This window comes from Argiope bruennichi, chromosome 3 (genome assembly GCF_947563725.1).
Source record: "Argiope bruennichi chromosome 3, qqArgBrue1.1, whole genome shotgun sequence".
In the NCBI taxonomy this organism is placed as follows: Eukaryota; Metazoa; Arthropoda; class Arachnida; order Araneae; family Araneidae; genus Argiope; species Argiope bruennichi.
Window position 1 is genome coordinate 130,452,970 of NC_079153.1, and position 12,487 is coordinate 130,465,456.

The 12,487-nt window shown below is 26.9% G+C and overlaps 1 protein-coding gene across 2 annotated transcripts in view; it reads right to left on the bottom strand.

Annotated features, from left to right (window-relative positions):
- LOC129964130 (ryanodine receptor-like) overlaps positions 1–12,487 on the bottom strand; it is a 214,693-nt gene that overhangs the window by 140,353 nt on the left and 61,853 nt on the right. For both annotated transcript variants that reach the window (XM_056078821.1, XM_056078820.1), the window contains exons 4-11: positions 11,700–11,777; positions 10,736–10,811; positions 7,308–7,420; positions 7,095–7,200; positions 3,703–3,796; positions 3,337–3,411; positions 2,345–2,501; positions 393–515 (exon numbers count right to left, since the gene is read on the bottom strand). In XM_056078821.1, the coding sequence (XP_055934796.1) occupies positions 393–515; positions 2,345–2,501; positions 3,337–3,411; positions 3,703–3,796; positions 7,095–7,200; positions 7,308–7,420; positions 10,736–10,811; positions 11,700–11,777 (822 nt within the window). The remainder of the gene's footprint in view (positions 1–392; positions 516–2,344; positions 2,502–3,336; positions 3,412–3,702; positions 3,797–7,094; positions 7,201–7,307; positions 7,421–10,735; positions 10,812–11,699; positions 11,778–12,487) is intronic.

The window sequence follows — 12,487 nt, forward strand, 5'->3', positions numbered from 1 at the left end:
TATATTTCATTTCTAAATCCTTGTTCTTTGCTCGTGTTATAGAAGGAATAACGAAATACATTGACATCACTTATTAGTTTTCTCTTCATATAGTGCTTAAATAAAAAATATTTTTATTTTTAGCCACCATGTATAATAGAAACAAATGTAGCTTCACCGTAGGGTGAAAACTCTATCTTTAAAAACTTCTTTGCTCGCACAGAACTCCTTAGTTCTAAGCTTCCTATTTAAAAACGTTTTCTGTAAAAAGAGATATATTGATTTTAACCAGATGTGCCACTCTCCAACATATGGATGCAAACTTTCTGTCTAAAGAAATGTTGTTAGATGTATTTTGGTTCACAACATTTTGCTCTATTAATAAAAGATGAAATTTTCTATTCTGTACTTACTTTGTACGAAAGCCATAATCCTGTTTCTTGATGCTGCAAGAAAACTGTAGTGTCACCGTACTTGATCAAGGGTGCTCCAAGAACTTCCTCTTCTTTTTCATCGAGGACAATCTTTTTATCATCCTGCCACGATAAAGGAAAATTAGTATGTTTAGTAAATCCATAAATTAAATATCTTGAGTAAAAGAAAAAAAATCTTTTTGAACAAAATAATCATTAGAAAAATGTAAGAGATGCTTTAATGTTACAAAATGATGATAGATGTTTAAAAAAACTGAACAATTATCAGTGGGAAATTCTGCAAATAATTCTCCGAAGAAAATGGGTTGAATATTCGACAGAAAATTCTTTTATTTTCTTTCACTTTAAATTTACTAGTGGTATATGATTAATAATGTATGAAACCAAAAGTTTTTTTTTCTTTCTTTGAGTTTCGAACATGGGGAAGCGAATTAGAAAGGTTTACATAATCGATGGGTATTTTTCAAAAAGGTCGGTTTTGCAAATACATGGATTAGAATGTGGCACCTATAAAGCCATTGAGTTAATAAAGTATCGGAATTTTTGTTAAGTGGATATTTGAAATAGCCTGCAGAAATGCTATTATTTTTTTAAATAAATGGAATTTTTTAATTTTATTATTCAGGATTTTAACTGGTTTTTATGCAAAATAATAATTAATAAAACAACAATTAAATACAAATTGAAAAACATAACTAAAACATTTTGTAAAAATTCCTGTGTTGATTTATTTTTAAACTAATTCCAAATTTATGATTTTTATAATACTATTTATGAAGTATTTAGTATTGAAAAATTTTTAATTTCCTATATTTGCTACGAAAATATTATATATGCCTCAAAATTTACATTGGTATGTGAGAACCAAAGTACAATCAATTTAATTTTGCTTATTTTAAATTACAGTTATAATAATCTGGACATATTTTAGTTTTAATTTTTATACTTATTTATTTACTATTATAGTTTAAATTTTAGAAAAAATATTAAATAATAATTAATTTCAATACTTGAAACTTTGATTATGATCGAAAATATTTATCTAATGTTTAAAAAATTACTTATTTTACACTTATTATTAATAATAAAGAACCAATTTTACATTGCTTTCGTGTTTTTAAATTTTATCAACTGTAAATTGAAACGAAAGTTGCAGCATTCAATAGTTAGTATTCAATAAATAGTTAGTTAGCAGCAATTTCTTCTTAAGATCAGTTTGTGTTCTTATTAGAAATCTTGTTTTTATTCTTATAATACTGGTAAATTAAATATATACTGCTGGTATATATTTGAGAGGTATTTTTTTAAAATTTGTTTTGAAAAGCTATTTTTTAAATTAAAAAATCTATATTAGAAAAATATACACTATTGTAACGGTGTATCAGAAATGTACAAATATATTACTAAAAAAATAAATTTATTTTTAGTATTATCTCATTTATTAATTAATAAATTTTGCATTGTTGCTCAAAAATATTTGACGATATGATCTTTAAATAATCTTATATTTTCCACAAAATAACAAAAAAAGAGATTTATTTAGTTATTGCTGAAAGAAAATATGTTGTTTTATTTTTATAATAAAATATAACAAATTATACTTGAAATTATACTCTTATATTGAATCAACTAACTGCAAAAAAAATGACAACGCAACTATTAAACGCATTTAGCAAAACTTGGTGCTTACATACGTTTAGTAATGATTTCGATGTTTGAGAAATAATTCTTGTGTGAAGCGTTGTAAGTGCAAAAGCTTTCATGAAACCAAAACTAATTTTATAGTTAACAAAGATACGTCAGAAATTAAATTTTAGGACATGTCACCTTAGCTCACAATGTCCAATTTCTTGGATTTACGGCGAAAAGAAAGAAAGGATTTACGGAGGGAAAAAAATGTGATTGCTTCGATTAAAGAATCTATAACTTACTTTAGTTTGTCTTAGACCAAAAGCTGTTGCAGCGACAGAAGCTTGATTCTTGTTTACAAGGTAAACTTCACGATTTTCATTATAAGCCATATATCTTCCAGTGGTAATATGTCGAACTCGAAGGGGATAACCCCAATTTATGAATCCACCGGCCCATCTAAAATGATGAATTGTAGATGAATATTAATAATTTTATGACTCATCTATTTGGTAACTGAAAACACATCTAGAGATCATGAAGAAACACTCAATTACTTAACTGGAGAATGACCATAATGAATACTTGCAGTAAAATAAGATAAAGTCAAAGCAAATACTCACGTTGAAAATAAAGAAACTATTGCCTTTCAGAATAGTTCTTAAATTATTGAAATTTGTATTAGTATATAAAAAATGGGTCCTAAGCACACGCCATCAGGGTCCAAAATGTACTTGTGTTAAATTTACTTCTTCTAAGTTAAATCTTAGTTAAAGTTAGATCTTCATCTAAGTTAAAAGGTTTGATTTGAAGATTGTTGAAGATCTTCATCTTCATTAATGTTATGCATTGTCTATCTTATCCTAGAAATGTTTGTCCTATCAGACATTTTCTATTTTAATAATGTTTTGTTATGTTATAGAAATCTGTAAATGCGTTCGTTTCAAGGTCTCGAGATTAGCACTTTTCGACGATTGTACTTTGCGAAGGGGTGGCAAGCAAAAAAAGAGAGAGTGAGAGAGAGGTTATTGTGGCTTCTTATTCAGCAAATAGTCCGAGTTCTCTCTCTAGTTAAGTGTTCATCTCCTTAATTCTCACCACTTTTTTGATGAAATAAACGCCTCCTGACGCATGCTCAAATGTACGGAGGAATTCCAAATTTAAAAAGGAACAATAGGAACAGTGAATGAAGTAAAATAAAAAATTAAGAGAATGAAAGAAATTTTTTTCTTTGGGAGCATATTATGTTTTTTCCACCAATCGTGTTGATCTTTTTAAGTTGAAAAAAACTTACTTCGTTCTAATTAACTCCAATCGCCACAAAGATCTAGCTTGATTGAGTACTGCTCCTCCTTCATATACAACCATGCTGGATAAAAAGAATAAAGTATATATTAATCATACAAAAATCATATTTAGAACTCAAAGTACCAATGCTTGAGAAATTAAAAATGTGCTTAAAAATGCTTGAGAAATTAAACAAAGAAATATAGAGGTTATTAGTTTATCATCATATTTAAATAATGCAAATTGAATAATAAAAAAAAATCATAATATTTATTTTTATACATAAAAGCTTAGATAGAAAATAAAATAATTAAAAAATAATAAGTGAAATCGAAATAATATTTTGAACTTTCTAATAGAATTTGAAACTTACTTTTGTCCTGGTTCCTCGGACCATGTCGGTGGAATCGTCAAACACTCATCGCCACCATGGAAAAATCGCAAAACTTCGCCTCCAAACACATAACCTAAAGACAGAATTCGAAAATTAATTACTGAATATTTATGAAAAAATAATAAAAGATTAAAAGAAAATTAGAACAAAAAAAGATAATTACTAGACAAAAGCGAAATCAATTCATTGTCTTATAAACATAGTTATAGGAAATAAAAAATTGATTAATATTTTATTAATTCTTACTTCACTATTGCGCGTGGTATTTATTTAGCTAAAAAATATTTATTTAATTCCAAATCGTTATACGTCAAACTTATTATAATGTAGTAATTAATTTTAGAAAATTGCGTGAATTTTTTTCTTCATCATTTGCAAAATTACTTCATTTTAAACGATTATGTTAATTAAATTGTTAAAAGCTAATTAGTTTAGTTAAATTGTTCCAAATATTATAACTGCATCGCATTTTAGTAATTTTTTTTTCACTTTCTCTATTGTTATTATAGGCAGGAAAGAGTAGGTTAAAATGATTTAAGTCTTTAAAAAAATTCTGATTTAAAAATGCGATCTTTTTTTTTTTTTCCCTTTGCTTCTGTAAATGGTGTGACTGAAACTGAAAGCAATTTAAATTGAAATAGGATATTTTAAGCAAATGCTTGCAGTCAGATTTTATTTAAAAAAGAAATTGCTGTTAAATCTTGTGTTTGAACGATTTTTTTATCCCGTGAACCGCATTCAATTTAAATTAGATATTTTTTTGTATTCTTAATCGAAAATGAGACGTAAAGATTTTTTTCAGAAAAAGCAATTCTTAATTTGATATACGTTTTATGTGGTAAAAAAAGTCAAAGTTTTATATCGTTTTTTTTCTGCTTCTGATGAAGGTATTACGTTCTACTTTCCCAATTACAACGCCTGGAAATGATAGAAACAAACAAAAAAAATCTGCTTGTTGATAATTATAAAACTGTTTATTTCAAATGCATGAATAAGCTCATCATACAAATAAGTTTTCTTTAAAGATAACAGCAAAGGTTAGTTTTAAGAATGGTTGTGAAACCCATTTTAGAAAGTGAATGCCATTGCATTCATTTCTACTGTGATATAAAATAAAATGATTTCTGATACAGTCAATTTTTTAATCCAATTCCAATTAAAAATAAATCGCATACTCTTGCAGCTCGTTAAAATGTCCATCTTTAAAGAAATATTAAACCTTATCTATTATTTTAAGCAAGGTTGGTTTTAAGGTATTAAGCCCTTTTATGAATAAAAAATAATTTATTATATAACTTTTGAAATGAATCATAACAATGGTTGCAATTAATTTTCTTTGTCTTAAAAAACACTTTGGTAAATTTCAGATGCTTCTAGAAAGGGCAAACTCTCTTTGAATAAAGCTTCTTTATATTCTAATCAACAAAATGTATGGCCAAATCTTCTTTTTTGTTTTCTTTTTTCATCTTTTGCTTTTGAAAGGTTTAATTACGAGAAATTCAAATTTTTTAAGCCACTATTTTCATTACTTGTGAACTTAAAATGAAAGACATACGGACTATAAAAATAAAAAAAAAGATAAAAGTATTAATTGACAAAACTGAAGCTAAAAACTTAATGCTACTTAAACATGTACTCTTACTTGACAATTTGTAAAGATTTCATATTATAAAATGTTGTGTAAGTATCGCCATAAAAAAATTGTTTTTCAAGATAGCACGAGAATCTCGCAGACCTTTTTTGCGATTCCTGACAAGAATTTCACGCAACATTAACATCTTAAATTGATTATTATTTTTAAATTAAGAAGAAAATTTGCTATAATTTTATAAATAAAAGTATATTACATAATAATGCAACTCATGATATACTACTTTATACTTTTTATTATGTAAAAATAAAGTATTATGTAAACAGCGAAGATGATAATAATAAAGTAGTTTCATATTTATCTCTTTAGCTGTTATATCTCAAATTATCATTAAATCCAATTTAAAATTGGGAATTAGAACGGAAAATAAAAGTTAAAGGCAAATAAGGCATAGAAATTTGAAATCAATTACTCATGAATGAAATGTAAAACAATATCTGCGGTGAAAGTTATTTTTTTGAAATGATTGGAAATCCATGAGTGCCATAAAGGTAAATGTCCATTTCGAAACAAAAATATAAATAAATAAGCAAATTTTTGGCATTCGAAGCATAAACAATAAAAACATATAACCAAAACTTTTATTCTTTTATCTTATGACTTTAAAAGACAATTCTTGTGTGTGTGTGTGTATATATATATATATATATAGTTAGTTAAAAAATTATAACTAACTATTAGAATAAGAATATTCAATTTCCACTTCGAAGTGTGGGCGCTGCAATATGGTGGTCAGAACAACATGAATGACGCGTTTGTTGTGGGTCCTCGGTTCGAATCGCGCTTTTTGCTTTATTTTTTTAATTATGTATTTATTTTAAATATCTTTGTTTTTTTAGCTTATATTATATATATATATATATATATATATATATATATATATATATATGCGTCTTTTCTGAAAAAAAACCCGCAATTTTACCCCTAAGAAAACTATAACTATTAGAGCCTTTTCCTATCTGCTCTCTTGCTGGTAATGTGAAATAGCCTCGGACCGGATTCCAAGTTCAAAAATTTAAGTAATGATAGATAAACTGTAAAATGAATAATGTAATATAGTAGATTGTTTCGAATAGCATGATAAATTAAGTGCATTCATGATTTTTTAAAATTTAAATGACCAATTCATATATAGGTAAGATTAAAAAACATTCATATGTAATCAGTACGTGATTCGTATCTAAATATTTTCCCCAAAAACATCACGATTTTACAAAAAAAAAAAAAAAAAAAAATGAAGATAAAAAGAACTGCCGAGGGAAGCTTGGTCTTCCAGATATTATAAATATCACAACTCATTATTGGTGAGAGTTGAAATTTAATAAGTTGAGATCTAGTTGGATGCGATTAACTCGGAAACGAAAGTTGTGGGCATCCATTTTGTGATTAGATGGAAATGCAGTAAAATGCAGTTAATGCAGTAAAATAAGAATTTCAATTTTTCAAGTCATTTCAGTTTTTTTCAAATTGGATTTTTTTAAACAGTAAGTTAAATTTTTTGTTCTAATTCCTATTTAAGTAGTAGAAATTCAATGCGTTTTGAACAGGGAATAGACAAATTCTTTTCATTGTCTAAAGCATTAGGTTGTAATGCTGTAAGTACAGAAATAAACAACACCGATGAAAAAACTGCAATGAGGCACGTTTTTTTCAGAATGAAATGCTGAAAGAGCTCCTTCAAGATGTGTTTATATAAGCGTGATTCAAATGCAAAACTTACCCACTGACTTAACTCTGCTCGATCCAGTGCCAAAAGGTGCTACAGACCAATGAGTCAAATGAAAGCTTGCATTTACTATAGTTTCAGTACCTTCGCGTGCTGTGTGCTGAAAAGGCAAAGCAAGGTATTTAATTTTCCGTCAGATTTTTAAATACAAGGAATAATAAGTTGAAAATCAAAAATTATTCATTTTTTAAAAAAGCTGGCACTTACCAAATATCTTTCTGTTGCTACGCTCACCAAAATGAGATCGTCTCCAACCCTGACCTTTTCACCTTCAGATCGTTGTTTCGAAGCCGGGTGGATTGTCCACCAACACGCTTCCCCTATAAATATAGGGAAAAAAAAGTTAAACAAATGCAGAGAAAAAATAATTTTATTGGAAATAATGTGTGTATCGTTGTTTTTAAGAGGATATGTCATTTTTAATCAAATATTTTAGCCCTCTAATTGTGTAACTGGTTAATCTATTTTCTGATTATAATCCTGAATTTTCCGCTATCAAGGGATTAAACCTTTTACTATTCCAATGTTGAATCAGATTATACAATTATAACATTGTAAATAAATGTGTTCTAGGCATTCGGAGCTATTTGGAGAATAAAAAATTCCTAAACGAATGAAAGCAGCATGATACCGTTTCCACAAGAAAGGATTGAAATATAATCAATTTTAGGAAAAAAATAAAATGTAATAAATTTTTTTCAAAAAAAAAAACTGAAATGTAATCAGATTTGCATATAGCCTGGATATTATCTGTAAATTATGTTTTGCAACATGTATGATTCAAAAATCGTTCAAAACGCTCTATAGATTTTACTACTATCCATGTTAGGTCATTGAACTAACAACCGCTCTATAGTTCTTTAAAACTAGATGCTTACTGAGATAGGATTCTTGAAAGTTTTAAATGATTTTTTATTGTATTTTATAATCTATTTTACTAATTAATTTATTTATTAAATTTATTTTTTTTATTAAATTGGATATTTTATTTATTGATTTGTTATTTCATTCCAATTAAATTTTATTATTATTAATTTCAATTATATTATTTTATTTATTGGATTTTTTAATCACAATGTTTAAGTGCTTCCTCAATAACCTATTAGGGCATGATTAAAAGGAAATAGATTTTCAGCGATAATAATTTTATTTCTTTAATTTTAATAAATTTTCAAAAGTATTTTTCAGTATATTTTCTACAATGATATTTCTGATTGATATAGTGATTCAATTTTAGAAGTGAACAGGAAGATCTTAATCGCATTTGTGTGCAAGTTTATACATTATTGCTGCTATAAAATCAAAAGTAAATTTTAAAAATTATATAAAGAAGCACGAATCGGGCCTAAAATAGCATGCTACAATGTTTTAGAGTAGAGATTCAAAACACCTTTATTTATTTATTTATTTTTTAATAACATTAATAGTGATAAAAATTCATGTCTAACAGGTTCGCTAAAATTATTATATTGATTTGAATTTATTTCATCAAAACAAATTATTGCAAAATATGTTTAAAAATTTTTGGAAAATGTTAAAATTAATGAAAGGAATTCCACGGAAATAAAACCGGTATTACTGAAAAAAAGTTGGATATTTTTAACAACAAAACATAATTTGTAATTTAACCCACCAGATGGCTCTGGAGTTCTTGCATGACGCAGTGAGTAGAATATACTTTAGAAAGTACATCATTGAAGTACATCTTTATGAAGTATAACATTAGCAAAGTAATAAAAGAAATTGAATGGAATAATCACAAAATGTTCCGTGAGTCTTTCCGAAGCACTGCTATCAGACAAAGAAATACAGTTTTTTTGCAGCATTAAGAAAAATTCCTGATTGTATTAAGTTCCAAAGTGCGTAATTATGCTCATATAATGGTTCGATATAATTTTTTCATTTTCCTCTTGAAGTATGTTAAATAATCAGCTTTAATATTCCTTCAAGATAATTGTGGTAGTTGAATTGGCTAGAATAGAACCTGGGACCTTGTGGTTCGAGGCCGAGTCCCAAGACCAAAGACAAAAGAAATTACTTGTTCCCCGTAGTTGTTATCTGGCTTTATAAGCTTCAGCACAGAACCATTCCAATAAAACATTTTATTTCAGACATGAAAAAAAATTAGAAAATAAACAATATAAAACACTCCATTAAATTATAGATGAGCTAATTGTTTCTTGTTCTTGATAATTATGGGAATGCCGGAACGAAACCTCACGTATCATCTATGGACACTAAGTCGGGAAAAGCGCATTAAATTATTTAAAAAAATGTCGAGACATTTTATAATCTTGAAACGGGAAATATCTTAAGTTTGAAATGAACAAATAATGAATAGTTGTCTAAATGTTGAGGACAGACTTCCAAGGATCACTAAAAACAAACCAAAAAAAAAAAAAAAAAACTATTAAAATTACTGACAATAGTTTTATTTTGAAAGGTGCGATTGAAAAGGAATGTTATGTATATTTGGAATCGTGAAATATATTTCAAGTATCTACAAAAACATGGAACTATTGTATAATCGAAAAATAATCTGGAATAAACAACTTTAATCACAATACTCTTAGTCAAAAATAAATTCATTGATTTTTTTTATTTACTACAGGAAACTAGAATGAAACTTGCAATGAATACGAAAAAAAATCCTTTTTTGTGTGTGTTTGAGTTTATAAATCTCAGTTGTTTCCGAAATATATATGTCATCCGAAGTATGAAATATCACTCCTGACTTCCTTTCTACATCGTAGCGAAATGGACACCGGAAAAGATTTGGGCGGGATTGGAACATTTATATTCTACAGCAGATGGCAGTTGTGGTGATATCTTCAGCTATCTTAAAATGTGGTTTCGTTTTCTCATCATAAATCTTGATGTCAAAATCATTCATTTCCTTGAAGTTAGTAGTAAATATTTTTTGAGAAGATTCTTGATACGAATAACTTGAACTTTAGTCCGTTACAGCCAAAGAAAATTTAATACCAAAAATAAACACATCTTATTAGTGTATTCACTAATGTTACAAACGGATTCAAGACAATAATGTCCTGCAATGTATACGTTATTCATAAGTTTTAAACACTTTTTTGGTTTGATAATATAACAAGTGCTACATACTTTGTTATTTAAGAATAACCATTTTATTAATACTTTCATTTTATGAATAATAAATACATGGAAAAATAACTATTGGTCGATTTTTAATTCCCTTTCACTAGATATTTAATTAAGGGTTGATTTTTATTATCATGCAATAATTTAGAAATTCAATAATTAAATAATGCAACAATTTAAATTTAATAGATGTTGAAGCGAAAATTTATTTTTAAAAAAAAACAGGATATAAACTTTTTTCTGGTTTATTTTTATAACTTCCATAAATTTCTTCATTTCTATTCTTTATTAAAAAAGGATACACTTTTATTTCTTTTATTAAATTTTTGTTCTTACTTTGATACTAATTTTGATTTTAAAGTGTTATATAAGTATATAACCAACTACAGAAAAAAAATGAAAAAATTCACATTAATACTTTTACTTGTTTATGCATACTTTTTCGGTATTATTTACTCTTTGGAAGGATTAAGTTACAAATGATATAATATTAATCATCAAATGTTTACAATCATTACCTTGACTGTGCTCTTGTAAGCCTACATCAAATGCCAATTTATCATTGGAGGAACTTGTGGAAAGACAGGCAAGGTACTGAAAAAGAAAATGTCAGTTATTCAGCGCTTACTTGTGAAAAGACGAAACAATATTTTATATCAACTTTTATACATCTATTAAGACTCAATTTACTTGTTTGTTCATTTAATTTACTTTTCAATTTAATTTATCAATATAAAATCGCTGAAAGGTGAGCCATTTTATGATTCTTTGAAGGATTTGTTGTAATATTTTATTCAAATCTGCAAATTAAGTGATAGCACGATGCGGAAATTTATTTCATTTAGAATCATTGCATTTCCAACGGACAACATTCCTAACATACTTCTCGCCGTTTTGTCTTTAAGTTAATAGATATCTACAATTTTATATAACAGTCATATAGTGAATTTCATCTGTTTAATATGATGAATTTTTCATTGTTTTGTTCAGAGAAAGACAAGTAGAGATTATTCCAGAAATATTTTTAGATTCGTCTAAAGCAAAGAATTTAATTTAAAGTCTCGGGTTCAAATTTTTGGCGCTACTACAATACTTCAATTTTTTTTTCATGATTAATTTACAATAAATTGAAAAGGCTGATAAATCTGCATTTTCATCGGTTTTTATTTAAACATTTGCAGAATATATAAATTAAATTAAGCTTCCAATATTGAATAATCATTTCTGTTTTTGATAACGTTTCAAATAATGAGCATTTCATGAAAAAAAATATTACTCATATAGATATTATTTTGTAAAAGTTTCATTATCAAGTCACAAATAATACATTAGAGAAATATTTTAATCGAAAGATCAATCAGGCAATCAAATCAATAAGAGAAAAATTCATGCATAGAAAAGCATAAAGAAATAATGGTTTCAGAAAAAAAATGTAAACTTTGAAACTTAACTGTTTAAAAAATAAGTTATGATAGTACTTACCATATTGCTGTTTTGATGCCTAAGCAAAACTGCATGACCATACAGAAGGGTTCTATGACCGGATTGGGTACTTTTACCCTGAAAGTAAAGAAAATAATTGGCGAAAAATGATTTTTTGTTCCTAATGAAGTTTGATCTCATGTTAATTGAAGCCTTATTTTCACAGATTTTTTTTAAAATTTTAAATGCTTTATTTACACTTATTCATGTAAAAGAAACACAATTAGTTTAAATATACTTTCATAAAAATTAATATTGATTCCGATACAGCCATCTCATCTTTTGGAACCTCGCCATAAAGCTTCTAACCCGTAATTTCTTCGCGATTCCATTTTCCTTCCGTCTGCCTGTTAGACGCCATTTTGGCTTACAACATTGGATAATTATCATATGAGCATATATGATAACTAACTCAGATTTATCTACTAACTAACCATCATCATTCCTCTGATACAGTTATTTTCAATAGCTGTACACTTTTCTAACCACAGTACTATCAACAGTATATGAAATTTTGAAAAAATATTTTATTAACTCAAAGTTTTGTCGTTTATAGAGATCATTAGGAATGTATATATTCCATAAAAGCTAATCATTGAATAAACGAAGTTAATCAGTAACGGGCATGGTTTAATTCATCTAGATAAATGGCTAGAATGCGCATTACTTTTTTGCACGGAAATCAATCCATGAGCAGTTTATCTTCTTATCAACCTTTCAATCAGTGCTTTAAATTCAGGGGGCAATCCTCTAATTTGCAAGGTATTCATTTTCAATGTTTTAATTTT